The 23,931-nt window shown below is 38.9% G+C and overlaps 1 protein-coding gene across 10 annotated transcripts in view; it reads left to right on the top strand.

The window, feature by feature from the left end:
- The window catches only part of tmem39a (transmembrane protein 39A), a 59,585-nt gene that overhangs the window by 7,396 nt on the left and 28,258 nt on the right, over positions 1 to 23,931 (top strand). For 9 of the 10 annotated variants that reach the window (XM_048602853.1, XM_048602852.1, XM_048602857.1 and 6 more), the window contains one exon: positions 13,194 to 13,365. In XM_048602853.1, the coding sequence (XP_048458810.1) occupies positions 13,253 to 13,365 (113 nt within the window). In that variant the 5' untranslated portion in view covers positions 13,194 to 13,252. Of the gene's footprint in view, positions 1 to 13,193; positions 13,366 to 19,354; positions 19,469 to 23,931 lie in introns of those variants that run through there. The other variant, XM_048602858.1, reaches the window with a different exon arrangement.

The following is a 23,931-nucleotide window of genomic DNA, read 5'->3' as shown; positions in this document are numbered from 1 at the left end:
GTTATACTTCAGCCTGCTGCTGGTGTGCTGTTAATCTTGACCTGCTACAAATCATTCTGCGTTTTTACTGTGTATATTGTGCCTAGTAATGTATATTAGAAGTAATGGAATAATTGAGTTTGGCCAAGCCTCTAACACACATTGAAGGTAAGAGTGGATTCTCATTAAGAAGTATTAAAACTGCAAGTTGCACTAATTTGTCTCCAATAATTACTGAAAAAGACACAATGTTTCAAAGGTTTGCCATTTTCTGATTAGTCAAGTTTCAATTCCGTAAGAAATGAACCACAGAATGGTCTCGCCTATTTTGCTTGCTTGTAACAGGTGCAGTGTGTGTATGTTTTGTACCAATTGGAGTCAATTTGCCTGGTTCAAAATTTAAACAAAGCGCAGCACTTAACTGTCACTCCTCATTAACTGGTGCATTCCCCATAGCGATGCCTTGACCAATTGGAGTTTGCTAGCCTACGAATCAGCATTCTCCTGTCATACAGTATAAAAGTTGTTTTCTCTTCACTTAGTAATACTTGTGAATTGTCTTGGTGAATGCCAGGCAAAGCTTCAACTAAATGTCTTTTTCCAGCAATATTCATGTTCAACACTGCCAAACAACTATGTTAATGTTAAGTTTGAAGTCCTGTTTTGTTTTTGGGTTAGGAACAAGTTACAAAGAATTTGCTTGGTGAAACCTTTATGGTAGAAATGGGAATCGTTTAACTATTGACGACAAATTACTGTTCGCTGCTTGCAATGTAAAAAGAAGGATCATACTTCTGTACCAGGGATACTAGAATTTGCATGTTCTGCATCTCGCCCTCTTTCAAATTTTTAGCAAGTCACTTATATTCTTGTATTTAATTATGCCATTTGAAATCAAAAGTTATATATATTTCATTCGTTATGTACAGTAATTCCATTTTGACAAATGTTTAAATGCAAGTTTAAGTAAATTAATCTATTTTACAATCTTGCTACTAAGCCTATTTTTGTTCCTTTTGGGGCTGAGATGAGTCCAAGATGAGATGTTCTTGCTGTAGAAATTGAGAACCAAGCAAACCCTCTAATACCCAAGTTTGCGTGGCAGTGTTAATCAACTGTCCAACATGATTTACAAATGAAAGGGTACTAGAATCCTTCCTATTTGGCTCTATGAAGAACTAAACCTTACCAGCGATTGGAAGCCTGGAAGCCACAGAAACCGAGTTAGGGACACTACCACTGCGCCACAAGAGCTCTATGATTACATTTTTAAAAGGAAAAGGCCATGTTTTTTAATTGTTAAGACTTGAGCAGCACTCTATTTTACAAACATACAAATAAGGATTAGGCTTTTTGATCCTTTGGACCTGCTTTGCCATTTGATAAGACAACGGCTGTTCTGCTATCCGCAGTTCTACTTTCCTGTCTACCCCTTACGAACGTTATAAATTAGGAACAACGTTACCCTTGGATTTTCTTAAAATTTGGGCTCCCTTTGTCACCCAAGTCTTTAATTGCATATGAATATATACTCATAATTTAGCTGAAATCCTTCAGGTTGGTGAAGATTTTTCATCAGCTTGAATAGATCATTGATGCATGCATGTTTCTGTATGCATCAGATTCGTGGCTAACCAACCCCCCCCACCCCCTCATGGCCATCCCAAAAAAGGGTGTCTTAACTACAGACTTTGATAATGGAACACTTGAATTCTGTGGTTGGATTTGCTCTGCATTATCCAGACTACACAATTCATGTTGTGGTACTATGGAAATTTATGCTCTTGCTTTTTTACTAAGTTACCAATTGCTTAAAGTCAAGAGATAACAGCATATCATCTTTAATCCTTTTTGTGACCTGGTTCCACACTGTAAGGATTTTATGATTCTGTGATGAGTCTTCAGCCATTATGTCAATTTTATAAGGTGTACAGTAACGTGTGTGGAATTTGCTACTGTATTTACAATGACCGCATTACATATTAAATTAGTACAACAGATATACATTGTATAGAGTCAGAGATACACACTTGGAAGTTGATTAAATTGATACAGCAGATTATATTAATCATGCAAAGATTTAGGATGATATGACATGCTACCCTCAGAAGCTTGACTGAAGCCAGTCAGCAGCTAGAAATATATTAATGAAATATTAGTAATTTTCAATGGGAATAAATTGTAGTGGACGTAAGGTTATGGAATTTATTAAACTCCGAGTTTGACTGCACCATTTTAATATAGTGCTGAAAAATGCTAATGAGCACTGTTTAACTTTAATGGATGCATTTTCATAGAAGGCTAATATAGGATTAATCCTTACTTCTTAGACTAACTGGCAGTAGCGCATCATGTTTAAAGGCACTGTGGGTTCAAAAAGGTTGCTTATCACCACCTTTTCAAAGATAATAATGAATGTATATTAAAGCTGACTTCAGTGGATGAGAAATTTATTCACCCAGAGAGTGGTGAGCCTGTGGAATTCTCGGCCACAGACAGTGAGGCCAAAGCATTAAATGATTTCAAGGAGTTAGATATAGATCTTGAGGCTGAAGGGATCAAAGAGTATGGGGAGAAAGTGGGAACAAGGTATTCAGTTGGAGATCAGCCCATGATCAAATTGAATAGTGGAGCAGGGCTGAATGGCCTACTACTGGTCATAATTTCTACGTTACGAATGATGCCCACATCACATGATTGTATTTTAAAAAAGAAATTTTCTTATCGACCTGCTTGGGGATGTTTATTACACATCAGAAGTAGGTAGGACATGGGCCTCCTGGCCTCGCTTAGCGACACTACCACTGTACCTCGAGTCCTATGATTACATGTTTAAAACAAAAAAACATAGTATGACTTGCAATAGCAGCATTGCATCTAACCAAGTGTAGCTTGTTTCAAAAAAAAACTATGAAACCAATAAAGGCTAGGCCAGGCTATGCTAAATTTTGTGGAAAATTATGGCTCGCAGTAGATGATATTTGATTGACTTGCAAATCAATGTTCTGACTTATCCTTAACTATTTATGTTCCCTAAAACAAATATTTCTCCCAAAAATTGACCTTCAGAAATGGCAATTTACATTTTCTATTGAGCTGTACAAATATTCTGTCAACACTTAACAAGCATTTGAAATGCTGGCACAGGACTCGTATCAAAGCGCTGTAGAAGTTCGTTTTAGAGCAGTGGTCTAGAATCCCTTTTCTGCTGTACAAAGAACTCCCTTTGGGCGAGTACTTTTTTTGATATTGTTCTCCTCTTCGTGCTGATTTTAACAAATCTCCTGTTATGGTATCTGTTTATTATGCTGCTATATACCATTGACCTATTGTGCATTATATCTATTTTAAAGTAAACAATCCATCTGGCTCTTCCACCACCGCATACCTAAATTATAGTTGTAGTATGATTGGTCACACAAAGAGAATTTTAGCACCCTTGTCCATTGATACACATACTGTAGTGAAACCATTTAACAACAGGGGGTGTGAAAATTTATTCCCTAGTCTTGCATGAGGCAGAACAGTTTTATTTTCCTATATCTGTAAAGCTAGCATTGCTTTTTTTTTCAGAAAAAATATGGTGGAATAATGTGACATCATGAAAATGTTTCACCATTTGCTCAGTCACACCTAACAGGCAATTCCCTACAGCATAAAGCTACCTATAATTTGACGCAAATTCAGTGCTGGATGTTCTTCTGAAATTGGAATCATACTAGCTTTAATTTACATACAAAATTGTTTGGTTAAGCTGGTTTCCAAAATGGAAAAGGATGCTAACAATGACTGGGAGCATTATGTGCAGTGAAGAATGTTATTGTCATTCTGAAGTGCCTGTATATGTATAGGGAAAAAGAACTAACCTTTTTTTAAATGTGTGATAACAAAGGTTGACATGCAACAGTTTTCAATTGATGTGTACAGACTCTCACTGATGTAGGCCAGGGAGTTGCTTTGTGAAAAGGTAGTACAGCAGTTTTTTTTTTAAATCTGGTTCCATGTATTAATTCTGATCTGCATTTGCTAACTAACTTAAGGATATTTTTTGAAACCATGTAAGATATCTTTTTATATACAGTTTTCAGTTGCTAATGTTTTTAAAAGCACACAAACTATTTCACTCCTTTTTTTTGAAAGCTCTTTTATTGCAGACTAAGGTTCAAATGGCCCAACTGGAGGATTTAAGAAATCTTAAGTGAAGCAGGTTATGAAAGAAGAGATTTATGGGTTTTTTTAAATGTCCCAAATTTCACATCCTTATTTGAATCTGCTATAAATGCACCAAACTAGGTCATGCCTTTTGATAACTGATTTTGTGTTGACCTGTATTCTCATGTTACAACAGTTTATGTAGGAATGATTTACAGATCCTTAAAGAATAGGTTCAAGGATTACAGGGACTGCTAACCTATGTTTATTACTGAATTGTTTAATTGTATTGAATTGAATTATATCATTGAAGTTATAATCTTGAAATGGCACATTTTTAATTAATTCTGAAGAATTTAAACTGATCCATATTTGCATTAGCTTCCAACTGCATGGGCTTTGTGAAGTTATCTCAACAAATGCATTCAGTAGCAATTTTTGTTTTCCTGGGTTGTTGTGTGAAAAATAAATAATTGTCCATTGGTTGTGAAATTAAACCTCCTAGAACTTCGGGTCAAATTGCTAGTGCAGCAATGTTGTCTGTGGTTCCTGTTGCAGTTCTTTTTAAACAGATAGACAAATTTGGTGAAAGATGGAAAATGCCAGTGTTGATCTAGCTTAGACTTCAAGTAAAAATGCTTTGTTATTATACAGGAGTACGATGTTTCTAGGCTAACTAATGGTAAAAATAAGTCATAGTTCTGTTCCTGGTTACTATCCAATGGTGCACACTTAAAACTGCATGTATGAACACTTGAAGAGGATGCTATTTCAATTTGAATTTTGCTGCAATTTGTTGACCAAGTGAGAAGGCTGCACTCTTGAGTGCAAGATTTAAAATGGCAGTTAATGTGAATGCAGCAAATGTCTCTGGATGTGTTGCTGCATTGAAGAGGAAAACCAGAAAACTGATGGGGAAAGCTTTCATGCAGGCTGTTTTGAGAATATAACTAATATTAAGGTCAGTGATAGAAGTACAGTGGAACTTAGCTGTCATACATCAGGGTATCATTTGAATTTTTCCAACATGTGCACTGTCAAAGGGTGCATCTCCAACCTTCCTTTTCCCCTCCGATCTCTTCTGCATACTTTCGCTGTCCAAAATCGTGTCCATCTTCCTCAGAAGTCCTGAGTCTCTGCAATTGAGCTTCCATCCCAGCCACAGTACTGAAATAGCTCTCCTTAAATTCACAAGTAGCGTTCTGCGTAATTCGTACTTAATTACTCCTTCTCAGCCAGTTGCACAGCTTTTGAAAGTTGATTGTGCCATCCTGTCTAAACGTAACATTAACCTCTTGAAATGACATCCAACTGAGTAGGATTGTATTCCTCGGATTCCATATTTAACTAATTATCACCTAGAGAATCACGTTTTAATGGCTTCTCTTCTTGCTTGTACACCATAACCTCTAGAAATGCCTTCCAAGGATTGGTTTTTGGCTCTCTTCTATTTGCTGTTCTCAATTGTCAAATGCTTTATTGTGTAATTGCCACATAATTACACCTGCTGCACTGCATCCACTGCACTACCCTTTATGATCCTCCTTGTCATTTCCTCAAGAAATTCAATCAAATTTGCAAGGCATGTGACCTTCCCTTAACAAAACCACGCTGACTATCTCTGACTATTCCATATCATTTGGATAAACTGTTGTCACTTGGGATCTCCTGATTTACCTCTGGTGAAACATCTGATGGAAGAATCCATCCAGTCTGGATGATGCATCTGCTGAAACCCTCATCCATGCCTTTGTTAGCTGTAGGTCAGAAATCACATGACACCAGGTTATAGTCCAACAGGTTTATTTGAAAACACAAGCTTTTGGAGCTTTGCTCCTTCTTCAGATTTCAGTCGGAGGTGGTATCAGACGCAGAATTTATAAGTAAAAGATCAAAGGTCACACCACTAATGAGGATGTGTTAAACAAACCTAAGATGCTGTTAAATCTTTAATCAGTTAGAAGGTTTTAAGTGATTAATTTGTATATGTAAATTCCTGAATTCCTCTCAAATCACTGTCCTGAGAGAACTGTAGGTTTTAACAGTGTAAAGAAGAGGTGACATTTTCTGGAGTCAGTCTAATTTTATTTCTAAAGTAGGAATTTATAAAATGTCACATTGGCTGACTGTCTATAAATTGTGTGCTTTTTGAACAAAATAGAATGTATCTGCAATTACAAATTAACCCCATAGGGGTGTAGGGTGTGTGTGTGAGAGATGTGGAGGTGTGGGGAAGATCTTGGCGAGATGCTTGCGTGTGCATGCACGCGCACACACTCAGCGCATTTGTATTTACAGATTCAGTCTGTTTTGTTCAAAAAGCAAACAATTTATACACAATGTGGCATTTTATAAATTCCTAATTTCTGATTCCAAACCAAAACACAATCAGAATCTAGACAAGGTCTCACACCTAACATGAATTGTCTGACCTAAAATGTCACCTCTTCTTTATACTGATAAAACCTTTAGTTCCCTCAGTACAGTGACTTGAAAGGAATTCGGGTACTTACATATACATATTAATCAATTAAAGCCTTCTAACTGATTAAAGATTTAACAGCATCTTAGGTTTGTTTAATACATCCTCATCAGTGGTGTGACTCTGATCTTTTACTTATACATTCTGTGTCTGATACCACCTCTCTCTCTAACACCTGAAGAAGGAGCGAAGCTCCAAAAGCTTGTGTTTTCAAATAAACCTGTTAGACTATAATCTGGTGTCGAGTGATTTCTGACTTTGTCCACCCAAGTCCAACACCAGCAGCTCCACATCTTAGTTAGCTGTAGACTTTGATTATTCCAAAGCACTGCTGTCTGGCCTGTTTCAATCTATTGCTTTGTAAGCACACCTGCTCCCCATGTCCTGACCTGCACCAAATTCCATTCAACAATCCCCCATGTGTTTACTGATCTACTTTGACCCCTGTTTCAGTAATACTGAATTTTAAAATATTTAATCTTGTTTTCAAATCCATCTATGGACTTGTCCTTCTGCTTCACTTGTGTTGGCATCCTAGATGAACTATATTCTGTCACCTGGTTTACTGAAAATGAGATAATTTGTTTTCGTGATGTTGCTTTGAGGGATCGCTATTAACCAGGACAACGGGAATAATTACGGTGTGGTTTTTTTTGTAAAGTGCCGTGCGATTTTTCGCATCCACACGTAAAAGCGAGTGTGATCTGAAAAACAAAATCTCTGACAGTATAGTGCTGTTCCAGTACTCAACTGGAGTGTGACCCTTGATTTATGCATTCAAACTCCGAAGTGGGACTTGAATCTGGGACTTTATAGTTAGAGGTGAGTGCTATCAACTGAGCCAGAACTTACTTGCTCCCTGTCTATCTCTGCAGTCTCCTCAAACCACACAGCCCTCTGAGATATATCTACTTCTCAACTGTGGCATTTTAACCATTCCACCATTAATGGCCACACCTAAGCTTTTATGGCCCTAAACTCGCAAATTTCTTGCTTTTAATCCTTTTTCTAACTCTTTCCAAGCCTAACCTCTACCCTGCCTGAATATTTCCTTGGTCCAAGGGAGGAGTAGTATCTCTCAAAGCAAGGACATGGCACAGTTTGGAGTGGCTCACCTTGTATGGGTCCTCACCTTCACCCAGCTCTCACTTGTGGCTCCAAACCACTTCTATGATGCAACAGCGGCCACGCTCTGGTAAGTCCACTTGTGCAGGTCAAATGGGCAAGGTTGGTTGCTGCACCCCTACCATCAACAAATTGGGATTTGTCTACCCTGCTAAATGAAAAAGGATTCTGGCAGACTGGGCGAATGAGACCAATCTTAAAATATAACTGTCTTGAAAATGGGTCAGCACCATGTTGTGGAATGCATAGAACTTGACCAACACACATCCAAGACCCCATTGCATCTAGATTTATCTCTAACAGTCGAGACTTTTCTTGCCATTGCTGCAAGGTAGGTCAGAACTAGAAAGTCAGCCTGACTGTGCGCAACTTTCTATTGTCATAATCCAATTAATGTGAAAGTCATGTTTATAATTCTCCTGTTTATCTCCGTAAGTTGGTTGGTTTCAAATTTCATTTGGTAATGTATCTGGAAAGTGTCTTGAGATGTTCTGCAATGTGAGGGCAGTTTGTTGATTCTTGAAATCCTTTGTTTTGGCTGAATTACAATGAAATGATGCATCCTGTTTAATTGGAACTAAGTGAATAATATGGCTGCTATTGAGTGCTGTGTCTTAACTTTTGTATTAGGGAGCCAAATATTTCTTTATGGAAAAAAAGAGGTTTCTTGTATGTGAAATGTACAGTTCAAGAGCTTTTGTTTGTTGAATTAAGACTGATGAAACAATTGGCTGAGCAGGAGTTTGAGGGTGAAACGTTTTTGTTTTATGGATTGACAACAGACTGTGTGTATAATTTAAGTGTAGAACCGTGAACAAATATAACAATGTACACACTGTCAGTTCTGTCCCTTCCCCAGAAAGCTGCAACTACATTTAGTTTGTTTAATCATCTGCTATTGATTATTTTACTCATTAATGCATATACTGCTGTTGCTTATCTGTTTCTTCAGTTTGAGTCCAAACCTTTGGCCTGGCATGATTACATGCTGAAATCTTAATATGCAGATGAGCGTATTCTTTCTAGTTCATGTTGCAATTGTAGAGACTAGTTTTCAACTTATTTTGAAGACTTGAATGCTATAAAGATCATTTGGAAATTTATTGCCACCAGCATGAGAGGTTACTTAATATTTTGTGTGATTTTTGATCAAAACTGTTTGTACTGGCCTGACTTGACTGACATGACGTGACCTGTCCTGGACTGGACTGACGAGGCGTGACGTGACCTGTCCTATACTGACGTGACATGACGTGTCGAGACGTGGCCTGCCCTGGACTGTCGAGACGTGGCCTGCCCTGGACTGTCGAGATGTGACGTGGCGTGGTGTGGCCTGCCCTGGACTGTCGAGACGTGGCGTGCGTAAATACATACTTGTAGATAACCAGAGCAAATGTTCAAAGGCTGGAAATGAAAATTTGAATTTCTGTTTAAAAGTTTTGTCCACGTACTTGTATTAAATACATATCTGATATTGCAAAGAGTGATACCAATCTTCAGTGAGTTGTATTGACAAAGCTACAAGCTGACAATACCAGTTTTTAAAAATCATTCATGGGATATGGGCTAACTCAGTGCTTGGCATTTACTGTCAATCCCTAATTGCTCCGGAGACGGCAGTGGTAAATTGCCACTTTGAAGCTCTGAGATCTGGGTATAGGAACACCAACGTTGATTGGAAAGGAATTCCAGCATCTTGACCCATTGACAATGAAGGAATGGCAATATAGTTCTAAGTCAAGATAGGTGTGGCTTAGAGGAAAATTTCGGGTGGTGATATCCCTATGCATGTGCTGCCTTTGTCTTTCTAGGTTGTAAAGATAACTGGTTGGAAGGTGCTGTCAGTGGAACCTTGGTGAGTTGCTGCTAAAAGAGCTTCTAAAAGATGCCACCCTCCCACCACTGACAACGGATGCAGGGTGCAATCAATGCACTGGTTGTGTTGGGCTGGGCTTCTTGAGTGTTGTTGGAACTGTGCTCATCCAGGGAAATGGGGAGTACTCCATCACGCTCCTGACCTGTGCCTCATGGACAGGGATTGAGGAGACAGAAAGTAAATTACTTGCCTCACAATTCCCAGCCTCTGATCTGTTGTGATCACTACTTACATGGCTGGTCTGGTTCAATTTCTGCTCAATGGTAACCCACAGCAAATTGATAGTGGAGGGTTTAGTACTGATTTAATGCCATTGAGGGGGGAATGGTTGGACTGTGTGGAGATGGTAAATGCCTGGCACTTGTGTGGGGAAATGTTATCCAGATCTTATTGCATAAGGAAATCAACTACTTCAATAACTAAAGAGTGGCAAAGGATGCTGAATATTGTGCAGTCATTAGTCAACAACCGGGCTTCTGACCATTTATGATGGAGTGAAGGTCAATGAAGCAGTTGAAACTACCTAGGAAACTACCCTGAGGTATTCTTGCAGCGATGTCCTGAAGGTGAGGTGACTGGCTTCCAACGATCATGAACGTCTTCCTTTTGTGTTAGTTATGACTCCAACCAGCAAAGAATTTTTCCCTGATTCCCACTGACTCCAGTTATGCCAGGGTTTCATGAAGTCATGTATGTTTCAATGTTGTCTTGATGTTGAAGGCAATCATTATTACCTCTGAAGTTTACCTGTTTTTGATCTTTTGACCAAAGTTGTTTTGAGGGCAGGAAATGACTTGCCCTAGCAAAACCTAAACTACGTGTCTGTGATTTAGCTATTCCTTTGCAGGTCCAGTTTGAAGCACAGTCAGTGATCACTTTCACCACTTTAATCCTTTGCTGTACAAAATCAATGCAATTGTGCATAATGTTCTCTGGTATTTCAAATCAAGTGCTTGAAATCATTTTCCTTAAACTTGTGGCTGGCTAATAGTCCAAGGCTTGTGAATTTTCTTTTGCCTTTTCTTGGATTTCTCCTTTATATGATGGACAGTAGACATTTTGGTTTGTTATCCGGAGTAAGTAAAAAGAGAGGTTAGTCATTGAATGTAAAGTCTTCATTGTTTTGAAGTAATAAGAGGGTGCGATGCACTCTTTTAGCAGGAGAGTATTTTAATCACAAGGGTAATTAGTAGGTAGGATGGTGTCCATTTCAAAGGTTTCAAAACTATTTTGCAATCCATGCAGCAAGTTCCGTTAGCAGGCTTTATAAATGTCAATGTTTGTTTGTATGAGCTGCAGTGAATATGTGGTTTTTACTTGTATTGTTGGGGGGAAGGTGGTTGCAAGGATAGGGAAAACTATAATTTCAGATTTGTCATTAACGAAATGTGATCAGTTTCTACAGTAGCTTTTTAACACCTCCAGCACCACTTCTTCCGTAATGTGGACTGTTTTCAAGACATCAATGTTCATTTCCGAGTACCCTAGCTTCCATGTCTTTCTCCAAAGTAAATACCGAAGTGAAATATTTGTTTAGTATCTCTGCCATCTCCTGTGGTTCCATACAGATTTGTTGATCTTTAAGAAATGCTGCAAGAAGAAGCCTGTGAATTATAGATTTTGGTGAGTAAGTTGTTTGAAGGGATTCTGAAAGATGCGATTTATGTACATTTGGAGAGGCAAGGACTGATTTAGGGATGGTCAGCATGGCTTCGTGTGTGGGAAATCGCGTCTCTCAAACTTGAGTTTTTCTTTTGAGGATGTGACCAAAAAGATGGGTGAGAACAGAATGGTAGACTTTGTCTAGTTGGACTTTAGTCAGGCCTTTGACAAGATTCCGCATGGTAGACTAGTTGGTAAAGTTAGATCACACAGGATTCAAGGAGAGTTTGCCAATTGGATACAAAATTGGCTTGACAATAGGAGATAGAGGTGGAGGATTGTTTTTCGGACTGGAGGCCTGTGACCGACAGTGTGCTGCAGGGTTTGGTGCTGGATTCAGAGTTGTTGGTCACTTATTTAAATGATATAGATGAGAATTTGGGAAGTATGTTTAGTAAGTTTGCAGGTGACACCAAAATTGGTAGTACAGTGGACAGTGAAGAAGGTTATCTAAGATTAGAGGGATCTTGATCAATTGGACCAAATGTTACTTTTAAATCTGCCTAGAAATAGGGGTGGGAGTTGCAAGGTTTTCAGTAGGTCACTTAAAACAGTTCAGGGGTCACAGAAGAGTAGTTCTGAGGTTGGTTAGTTGGTGTAGACAACAGACAGAGAGGCAGACTTCATTAGGCAGGGCTGTCATCAGCTGTGTTATCAATGGTAGCTGAACTGTGCTAACCCTACGTGGTTAGGGACTTGGTGAGAAGTTGAGAGTAATTGGATGGGTCTGTGGTGTTAGAACTCAGGAAGAAGCTCTAGGAATGAAGCAGCTAAGTGTTGGCATATGGCCCCTGGAAATATCCTAGGATCCATTGAAGGGCTTGAAGGAAGCTTGTGCATCATTAGTACTTCAGCACAGTGAGGATTGCGGGGTTGAAAAGCTCCCATGCAGGATCTGCTTGATGCAATTAAGCAAGATTGGAACTCCCGAGATCAGGGTAGGAGGGTAGTGGCAGCATGTAGAGAACCCAGAGGCAGACTGGCACAATTACATTAGTTGTCACCTACAAGTTATGCCCATGAGTGAGTGTTGGAGTGTAGTTTCCAGAGTCTGGTCACGTGGAATCCGGAAAGGAAGCTGATCGATCAGAACTGGAACAGTCATTGAGGTAATCTGAGAGAGAGTAATTCTTGAAGAGAGTATTTCCAAAACCACATTGGCAGAAGTGAAAAATTCTAGCCGTTTGTGAAATTTAATAAGATTTGACCCACCATGTCATTAATTTCTGGAGGGAAATTACTGAGAAATCCACCTTGATTACCTTTGTTATGCGTTCTTTGGAATGTTTGTCCACTGTCTCTTCCCCATATTTATGATGTGTTAATCTTTACAACTATTGCAAAATATTTCCTTTTCTAATGTTGTAGTGTAAAGTCTATTGTTGTTGTTTAAAATTGGAATTTTGTTGCTTTATTTGTAAGTCTTCTGGATCTTGATTGTAACACACATTCAACAGTCTGCTCCAGGATTGTAGCAATATGTTAAACATATTCTGATTCTCAGTATATGCAAAACAATGCTGGAGTGAAAGATGTGAAATGTGAAATTAAATCTCAATGCAGGCTGGACAACATAGGACAATCAAAAAGTATTAATATTTGAGGTTATTTGTTTATCAGAAGTGCTACTGCTTGACATGCTGAGCATTACCAATATGTTCTCTCTTTGTTGAAGAAGCATGGTTCAACATTGTTCTAATTCAAGGCATTGGTGACTGAGATCTCGAGGAAGTCACTTTCAGTAGAGGTCTTTTCAAAGTTAAGTGGAGCTTTTGTCACTATCTTGCGTGACTCCTACAGAAATATAGACAATGAGATTTGAACAGATATTCAGTTTTTTTTAGTTATTGGATTTCTCAAAAGTGGGTGGGGGAATTTGCTGTCTAGTGACTGACTGTATTATTTGTTTTGTTGCAGAGCACAAAGTATTGGCTTGGGGCAGACTGCACCACTGCTTGAAACAGTTGGCCCATGCCATGCCTGGTGGACGGCGGGGCCCGAGTCGGCAGCAGCTGAGCCGTTCAGCATTACCGTCTCTCCAGACGATTGTAGGTGGGAGCTGTGGGAATGGGACTGGAATGAGGAACAGGTACCCAATGTCACAGTGTAAACTTGATGGCTGCAACTCTTTGCATTCTAAAATTACTGTTTGAATCTTAATATTCCCTTATTTCTTTGAAAAGTCCCTTGATATGCTGGTTATTTCTTGCTGGTTTGTATAAAACTACAAACAACTTCAGTTCTTAGGAAAGAATCCTGCAAACTGATATACATTGCTTAGCTTTGTGTACAAAAATTATTGAAATCTTTACTTACATTTTTATTATGTATTTGTGGCATTTTCAGTCATTCACTGCTGAAGCTGTGATTTTCTATTCTGCAAAAACAGCAGAAAACTAGTCAAAGGGAGTCAAACTTGAACTTTGGTCAGGTTATGTTTTTGAATGATGTATCCAGTTTTAAGTTATGAGGAAGACAGTGAGAAGGTAAATCCAGAATATTATTTCAAATAAAATTGGATACTTAGGACTTGGCCGCCTTATTAACATTAAACTAATGAAAGGCAAGTAATCTTTTATTAGACTGTTCTTCACATGGAAACTTTATCTGTTTAAATTGATTCTTGGATAAAACCGTGAGGGCAGGAACCTGGCAATGATTTAACAACAGAAATTGGATGTAGTAAAGGGGACTGTAGGATGTCTTATGGTGAATAATCGAAGATGGACCAAGTTATCGTTTTCGTCTAAAATTATCTCATCGTGACTATTTTCATTAAACTTTAAACGAACATCACAAAAAAATTCACTTTTTTTAAAAGAAAAGACATTTTCTCTTGCATATACATACCTACCTACATGCTAGCCTCCAATGAGTAGGGCTGCTGTTTGATTGTGATATCATGTTGGAACCAGATCATGTCGTCTTCTGCACTCCTACTCGGGAGTCACTGGATTTGAAGTTGACCAATGGATATTTTTGATTTTTTTTTTGTTTTTTTTTGTTCCCTTGTAAAATTAATTTCAACAACTGTAACGTATGGCCTACTGTGTATTTTAATACCTAAAGGCTATTCAGTTGCTTGGGTTGAGTGATGTGTTGAAAGTTCAAACATATTAAAGTTAATTTTTGTACCAGAATAAGATCACTACACCTGTATTGTAACTTTTTGACTGTTATTGGCATAAGACCAACTACTGCATTTAGACATGAAATCTGTTTGTTTTTTTTAAGTGCATGTCTTCTGGGATATTTTAAATAAGTGAAAAATAGCAAGATTTAAAATCCACAGTATTGGTGAATTGTAGTGTAAAAGCTTTCTCAGCATCTTCTAGCAAAGATATCCGTGGGGCTGTTGTAATGACTACACTGTTCTACTTTGAATGTTCATGTATGCTGAAATTTCCTAATGTGTTGTCAACAAAGAGGGATTGTTTCCTTGATATCTGTCTTTTGAAACATGAGAGCAGCAGTAAACTATTCAAACCAGACCATGGCTGATCTGGTCGTGGTTTCAACTCCATTCTCCTATCTGCTCTCCACAATCTTTTTAACTCCTCCTTCTGTCAAGAAATAACAAATTCAGCATTGAATAAATTCAATAACCCAACTTTCACTGCTTATGGGCAAGATGGCTCACAATTCCAAAGGCTAACAACCTTCAAAAACAAGTCTTATCGCTGTCTCAAAAAGGGTTTATTACTAAAACTGCATTTGTAAGTTATAATTTCTGCTACCAAAGGAAACTTTCTTCTGGTATCTATCCTATAAAGTCCACCCAGTCATGAATAGCAGTGGACAATTAATTCACTGTAGGAGGAGGTTCCACAAACATCCCCATCTTCTGTTTTACAGGAGCCCAGTCCTTTCTCACTGGGACTCATCTGTCAGAGTTAAGTTTGACCTTTTGAAAAGCTGTCACGGCATCTCTACTGCCTATCTTTTAATGTGGGTTCCTCAGCTTGTTTTAGCCAGTTCTATCTTTATTTCCAAAAAAACATAAGATGTAACTGCAGAAATAGGCCATTCAGGTCATCGAGTCTGCTCTGCTATTCAATAAGGTTATGGCTGATCTGAAAATTCTCAACTCCACTTTCCTGCCTTCTTGACTTTTGATTCCCTTATTCATTTAAAAATCTGTCTCAGCCTTAAATATACTTGACCCAGCTCAACAGCCTTCTGTGGTAAACAATTCTACAGTTTCACAACTCTCAAAAGAAATTCCTCCTCATCTCTGTCTTAAATGTGTGACCCCTTATTTCTGAGATTATTGCCTGTGGTCTGAGACACTCCCACAAGGGGAAACACCCTTTTCTCCTCGACCCTGTCAAGTACTCTAAGAATCGTGTATCTTTCAATAAGGTCACCTGTCATTCTTCTTAATTCCAATGAATGCAGGCCCAGTCTACACAACCCAACATTAAGACAGTCCCTCAATATGTGGGATCAGCTTGGTGAACCTCCTCTGGACTGCTTCCAATGCCAGTATATCTTTCCTTAGATAATGGGCACAGAACCGTCCATAATGTTCCAGCTGTGATCTGACTAGTTTCTTGCAACATTTGAGCAAAATCTCCCTTTTATACTCCATTCTATTTGAAGTAAAGGCCAGCATTCTGTTTGCCTTCTCTATTACAATTGTTATTACTTTTTTAAATTTAGATTTAAAACACTGTTTGGCTCCTGTCCCAAATGGAATTTGAATTTCAATCATGTAATGATTGTTGAAGTTCCTTTTTACCAGCAGTTTATAGATTTAATTCTCTATTATTTCTCATTACCAGGTTTGGAATACCTTGTTCCATGGCCAGCTCTAGAATGAACTTTTCTAAGGAATTGTCCCAAATACACCACGTTAAATAATTTTCCAGATTACAGTTGCCAATCTGATTTCTCCCAGTCTGCATGCAAATTAAAGTCACCCATGATATTTGCAGTAACTTGCTTAAACATCCATTTATTCCTTCTTTGTGTGAATCAATAATGATTTCATAGCTTATACAACAAACTTAATCATGTACTTTAAGTCACCTTTTATAAAGAGCAGAATTTAGATTCAGTTGCATAAAGGTGGCACACCATGAAGTTATAAGTAAGTCAACTGCAATAAAACAAGAACTATCCTCTGAACTTAATGCAATGTAACTGAAGAGATACGTTATTAAATCTGAATTTGTGATGTTTTCTTGCTTGGGATTAGCTGCAATGGTTTGCCTTGTAAAACAAGATATGAGCCAGTACCCTATGTTTAAAAAATATATATATTCTGCAACTATCAACAGTACATTTCAACATTTTCTCCATGATCCTGAAAGTAATGTCAAATCTGAATGATAAACTTTAGCTAATGACATCTGAGCATAATTATGTTGGAGCTATGCAGAACTTTTGGTTAGGCCGCAGCTGGGAGTACTGTGTTCAATTTTGGACACCACACTATAAAAAGGCTGTGATTGCACTGGAGTGGGCGCAAAGGGGATTAACTAGGATGTTGCCTGGGTTGGAGCATTTCAGCTCTGAAGAGAGGCTGGATAAGCTCGGGTTGTTTTCTTTGGAGCAGAGAGGCTGAGAGCTGGACCTGATTGAGCTGTATAAGATTTTGAGGGACCTCAGAGGGTTGGATAGAAAGCAGCTTCCTCCTTAGTTGAAGGGTCAAAAATAAGGGGTTATAATTTGAAAGTAAAGGGCAGGAGGTTTAGAGGGGATTTGAAGATTTTTTTTTCACCCAGAGGCGATGGGAGCCTGGAATGCACTGCCTGGGAGGGTAGTTGAGGTGATAAACTTCAACCTTTTAAAAAGTACTTGGATATGTACTTGATATGTCATAATATTCAAGACCGGACCTAGTGTGGGAAAGTAGGACTCGTGGTAGGTTTTTGGTGGTAGAGATCAATGGGCTGAAGGACTTCTTCTGTACTATATGATTTTGTGTAATTCAAAACTCTCAACTGTTCTAGTTTTCTCTTGTGCTAAGAAGTTGTTTTTTTGGTTAATGTTACCTTTTGATCTTAACACTACAATGTATGCTGGACTTAATAACAAACTGTGCTAGAGAGAAGAATGAACAAAAAGAACAAGGAACTGCAAAATAAATGGGGAATGCTGATTGGTTAAAACAAGCTCTGGCACCTGATCTTGAAATCAAACTGGTATAAAAGTCTCTCCTCACTGCCTGATGTTGAAACCTCACATGAAGTGTGGGCTTGTGGGCCTCCATTAGTTGCTGACTTAGATGCCCAAAAACCATGGGAAAATCCTGCTCAAAATGTTTATCCAAATACAAAAGCAAGGGAAGTCGGGAGGATAGGATAAAACCAAACACAAGTTTCTCATAAGACAGAAGGCAGGAGAGATGAAATGAGTTGGTTGCTTCAGAATTCCTAGCTTCTAATCTGCTTTTGTAGCTACAATATTTATATGGCTGGTCCAGTTGTGTTTGTGACGTTGGTAGTGAGTGGTGTAGTGATGATAATGCTATTGGATTTCAAGAGGTGGTAGTTGGATTCTCTCTTGTCAGAAATGGTCCCTGCCTCGCGTTTTGTGGCATGATTGTTACTTAGCCAAAACATGGATGTTATCCATGTCTTGTTGATGAACATGTGTTTATATGAACACGGACTACTTCAGTATCTGAGGAGTTACAGATGAAACTGAACATGTGCAATCATCAGCGAACATCGCCACTTTTATCTTTTTTATGAAAGAGTGAGGGTCATTAATGCAACTGAAAATGGTTGGGCATAGTAAATTACTGAGAGAAACTTGCAGAGATGTAGTGGAGCTGAAATGACTGACCTCCAATAAACATCCCATTTCCATTTGTACCAGGTATGACTCCAATCAATGGAGGGTTTTCCCTAATTCCCACTGACTCCAGTTTTGCTGGGGATTCTTGCTGCTTTACTTAGCCAAGCGTGGCCTTGATGTCAAAGGCTCTCATTTTCACTTTGCCTCAGGCTCAGCGCTTTTGTCTATGTTTGAACGAAGGCTGTAATGAGGTCTGGATGTGGACCTGGTGAAACCCAAACCGAGCACCAGTGACCAAGTGCTGCTTGACAACACTGTCGACGACTCAATCAATCATACTGCTGATTGAGAGTGGATTGATAGGGGGTGTAATTGTCCTCTGTGTGGCAGGATACTTGGTCAATTTTCCACATTGCTTGGTGGATGCCTGAGTTAAAGTTGTACTGGAACAGTTTAACTAAGGTTGTAGCTTATTTTGGAGAATACGTCTTAAATACTAATGGCAGAACGTTGTCAGGGGTTGATAGCTTTTACAGAATGCAGTGCTTTCAGCCATTTCTTAATATCACATAGAGCGAATCAAATTCGCTGAAGATTGACAACACTGGGGGTCCATAGGAGGAGAACATGATGGATCCTCCACTTGGCAACTCTGGCAGCAAATACTTGCAAAAGCATCAGCTGCATCTTTTTGCACTGATGTGTACGGCACCCACATTATTGAGAGTGTGGGGTATTTATGGCCCTCCTCCTCCAGTTGGTTAATTTTTCCAGTTCTAGCTTCCAGCTATGGCTGGATGTGATATAACTGCAGAGCTTGGATCTGATCAACTGATTGATTGTGCAGGATTGCTTGGATTTAGCTCTATCATGCTGCTCTGGTGTTTGACATGTAAGTAGTCCTGCGTTTGGAGCTTCACCAGTTGGCCCTTAATTTTTAAGTATGCCAGATTCTGCTCCTGCTCCTGGCATGCCATCCTACTCCCTCCTTTTGAATAAAGTTGATCGCAAGCTTGAAGGTAATGGTAGAATAAGGAATATGCCAGTCTGGAATCTCACATCAGCCAAACTTTAGATTTACTTCACTAAAAGGATGTCAGTGAACTGGATTTTTTTTTTAAACAGCAATCATCCATTGTTTTGTGGTCCCTATTAGACTGTCATTTTATTAATTGACTTCAAATCTCAGCAAACGTTTTGAGTGAGACTCAAAACACTAACTCTAATTCTCTCAATTAGATCTGAGAGATCTGCTTAGTTTCTCCAACATTGTTTATTTCAGATTTCCAACATCTGTAGTATTTGACTTTTGTTCTAATTTTCATCTGCAGATTTGAATTCCTGACACCAAATTATTAGCCTGGGCCTCTGGATATAGTCAATTGTCATTACTACTACATCACTCCCTCCCCACTTACGTGGAAATGGAATGGGGATGTTTTAAGGTATCTGAACGGATTAGTGAATCAGTCAAGGAATACTGAAAGGTTTTGAGAAAAGGAGATGCACAAGAACGTTTTATTTAAAAAAAAAAAGACCAGGAGTGCCATAAGGTCCCATGAGTGTGCTGTCTCATTCTGTGAGGTGATGGCTGTTTTGATCTGAGTCCTCGACTCTCCAATATCCTGCATGCCATTACATAACTCTTGATTGCCCTGTAGATCAAAAATCTGTCTCCCCTCAACCTTTTATGCATATTCAATGATAGCCTTCTGGAGAAGAAAATTCCAAACATTTTCAATCCTCAGAGAAATTCTTCCTTAGCACAATCTTACATGCGCAACCCCTTATTTTGAAACTGTACCCACTAGTTTTTAGATTCCTCCACGGGAAATTCACTCTTCTGTCAAGCACTAAAAATTACCTTTTCCTTATCCTAAACTGCAATGAATATTGTGTTGTAGGCTCAATCTTCCCTGCAGCAAAGAAAGGGGTCTCAATATGGCACCGTTTTATCAATTAAACAAAAGTTTGGGGAACCCTGTCCCTGGAACATTCTCTATGGTATTGCCTCAAGCAGTCAGTCGACTGGTCAGTCATTGGCACCTTTTTCTAATGCAGTATAAATTGTTTTTCACTTGTGAAATGTGGTATTTTTGTGTCAAAGCTAATGGATGCAAGGTGAAAACCTTTTGACACCATGACCAATTTGTTTCTTGGCGGTTCTTATCTTTTGGTTCAAGCAGTTGTCAGTTTGTTGTCTTACGGTTTTGGGTTCATTCACTTTGCCATTACTGTTGACTGTTTCAGGCAATATACTCCATATCTTTTGAGACTGAGGAAATGGAGTCATAGCATGAAAAGAGAACTTTCTGACCATCATGCTTGCGCTGGTCATCAGGCGCCTATTTACTGTTTTCTCTTTTCCAGCATTTGCCCCATAGCCTTGTATTGATGGTGTTTCAAGTGTTCGTCTAAATACTACTTAAATATTGTAGGGTTCCTGTCTCTATCACCCTTTCAGGTAGATACCCACCACCTTCTGGTTAAAATAAAACTTCTTTAAATCCCTTTTAAATCTCCTGCCCCTTATCCTAAATCTATGCCCCTGATTTTGACCACTGTATTAGGCAGAAATGTTCTTTATATTTATGACCCTCATAAATTTTTTATGGTTCAATCAGATTTCCCCCTCAGCCTTCTCTGCTCTAACTAAAAAAATCCCCAGCCTATCTAGTCTCTTTTCGTAGGTGAGTTGCTACAGCCCAGGCAAGATATTGGTGAATCTCTCTGTAAACCCCCAGAGCAATCACATCTTCCTATAGTGTAGTGGCCAGTCCAATACTGTAGCTGTGGACTAACTAACCTGATATATAACTCCGTTATAACCGCCTTGCTCTGTTAGTCAGTGCCTTGACAAATAAAAGCAAGTATTGTACCTTATCTACTTTTCCTGCTGCCTTCGAGGATCTATGGACAAGCAGGCCAAGGTCTATCAAATCATCTGTACATCCTAGGGCTCTACCATCCATTATGGGAAGATGACCGCTTAGTAGTATTATCGCTTGACTGTTAGTCTGGAGACCCAAGTCCTGCCACAGCACATGGTGGAATTTGAATCCAGTAAAATCTGAAATTAACTTAATGATGACCACGAATCCAGTGTCGCTTGTCAGGAAAACTAATGGTCTTTAGGGAAAGAAACTGCCATCCTTACCTGGTCTGGTCTACATTTGACTCCAGACCAACGGCAATGTGGTTGACTTTTAACTCCAATTAGGGATAGGCAATAAATGCTGGCCTAGCCAGTTATACACTCATCCTGTGAATGAATTTTTAAAAATGTACTTTTTTGTTGTCCTCCATGTGCATCACCTCACACTTTTCAGGGTTAAACTCCATTTGTCATTGTTCTATCCATCTGACCACCTGTCTGTGTCATCCTGTAGTCAAAGGTTTTCCTCCTTGCTATTTACCATATCATCAGTTTTTTTTGTCTTCTGCAAACTTATTGATCAAACCTTTTACATCTAGGTCAGTAGTATACACCGCCATCAGCAAGGGATCCAGGACTGAGCCCTGTAGTATGCCACTAGACATAATGGCAGTCCAATCGCAAAAGCAACCTTTAATTATCACCAGCCTCCTGCTACTAAGCCGGTTTTGATCCAGTTTGCAGCATTCTCCTGGATCTAATGGGCTGTAACCTTCTGGACCAGTCTCCATGTAACACTCTGTCAAAAGCCTTGTTGGTGTCCACGTAGGTTGCATCATCTGCACTATCCTCATATACACACCTAGGCACCACCTAGAAAACTCAATCACATCTGACAGATGTGATATCCCTGTGATGCTGGCTATCCTTGATTAATCCTTGCCTCTCCAAGTGAAGCTTAATTCTGTCCCTCAGAATATTTTTCTAATGGCTTCCATACCACTGATGTTAGGTTCACTGGCCTGTAGTTTTCCAGTTTATTCCCTAATGGGGTGCACTCTTTCCCTCTATATCCTCTTGCTCCTAATATTCTTAAAATATCTTAAGATTTCTATTTTACATTACACCTACTATTGTTTTGCATGCACCCTATTTGCTTTCTAAACAACCTCCTGCACTCTTTATGTGATTTTTGGTGTGTTGAGCCCTCTGTATCTACCATAAGATTTCTATTTTTATTTATCATCTTCTGGATATTCCTCAATGTCCAAGCTTCTCTGAACATAGTCAAATCCTTAACTTATAGAGAAATGTTTAGCCCTGTATTCTCATTATTTCTTTTTGGAAAGACTCCCACTCCTCTGGTGCAGATTTTCCTACAAGCATCAGCTCCCAATCAACTTTGACCAGTTCCTGTCTTTATCATATTAAATTCAGCCTTGTCGAATTCCATAATTTTATTTCCAGTCCATCATTGTCATTTTCCATGACAATGTCAAATGTTTATTGTGGAACCTATCACCAAAATATTCCCTCACTGACTCATCTACTAGTTTGGCTTTGTTCCCTAACGTTAGGGCCAGAATTGCCCTGTCTCTTGTAGGATTTTCTACATCTTGGCTTTAAAAAGCTCTCCTGGCTACAGTTTAAGAATTCTGCCCCTCAAAACCTTTCACACTTTGTCTATCCCAGGTACTATTGGGGAAGTTAAAATACCTAATTATTATTAACCTCATATTTTTATAAATCTCTGAAATTTGCCTGCATATATGCCCTTCTATCTTTTCCTGTTTGTTTATTTCTTTGTGGTCAATAGTACAATCCCAACAATGCCTGCATTTTTTTTAAAGTTCTGCCCATATGGCTTCAACTGAGGAGCTAAGATTGTTTTCTATCCGCCTATATCTTGTGCAATGTGGGAAAAAAAAATAAGGTTAGCCACTTTGGTAGGAAGAACACGTGCAGAGTACTTCTTTAAATGGCAAGTGGTTACAAGGGCAGATGTGCAAAGGGATACAAGTATCAGTCACTAAAGGCTAACATGCAGGTTCAGTAAGCTATTACCAAGGCTAATGGAATATTGACTTTTATTGCAAGAGGATTTGAGCACAGGAGTAATGAAGTAGTGTTTCCATCGTGTAGGTGCCTCGATAAACCGCACCTGGAATAGTGTGTGCACTTCTGATCTCTGTAAATCAGGAAAGACATTTTTGCCATAGAGAGAGTGCCACAAGGGTTTGCTAGACTTGATCTTGGAATGGTGAGATCGTCCTATGACAAGAGACTGGCCAAACTGGACGCAGATTGTGAAGAAATTCAAAGAATGAGAGGTGATCTCATTGAAACATACAAAATGCTTCAAGGCATGGACAGGGTGGATGGAAGCAAGATATTTTCCCTCATTGGAGAGTCTAGAACAGTGACCACAATTTAAAAATAAAAGTGATGTCATTTAGGACTGAGATGAGATTTTTTTTAACCTGGACTGTTGTGAATCTTTTGGAATTCTCTACTCCAGAGGGCTGTGGAACCTCAATCTTTGAGTAGAGGTTGATTTAAATTTTTGATCATCAGTGAGAAAATCTGGGTAAAAGGCATTGAAGTGTTCGATCAGTCACGATGGAGGAAATGACCGAGCAAACCTAATGGGCTGAATGACAGCCTATGTTCTTGAAAAAGAAGCTAATGAAATCCAGGCCTTTATTTCCAGCATTGTGTTGAGCTTTAGCCAGATCTCATCTGGAGCACTGAGGAAAGAGATATTGGTTTTTGAGGGGTTACAGTACATATTTGACATTAAGATACCAGAGCTTAAGTTCTAAGAACAGCGTGTATCTATGAGATTTGTATTCCATTGTGTCTCTAAACTGTTAAGGAATGATCTTATTGACGTATTGAAAATAATAAAGAAATATGATAGGTCAATATAGAAAATCTTTGGGAAAGTTCACACCAAACATCTTGCAATTATGCCATTTAGGAGTAAAATCAAGACACCCTTTTCCCATCCTGTGATTGCTTGAAATCTGGATA

This window comes from Rhincodon typus, chromosome 11, assembly GCF_021869965.1.
Source record: "Rhincodon typus isolate 14 chromosome 11, sRhiTyp1.1, whole genome shotgun sequence".
In the NCBI taxonomy this organism is placed as follows: Eukaryota; Metazoa; Chordata; class Chondrichthyes; order Orectolobiformes; family Rhincodontidae; genus Rhincodon; species Rhincodon typus.
This window is presented reverse-complemented; position numbering and strand designations above follow the sequence as displayed.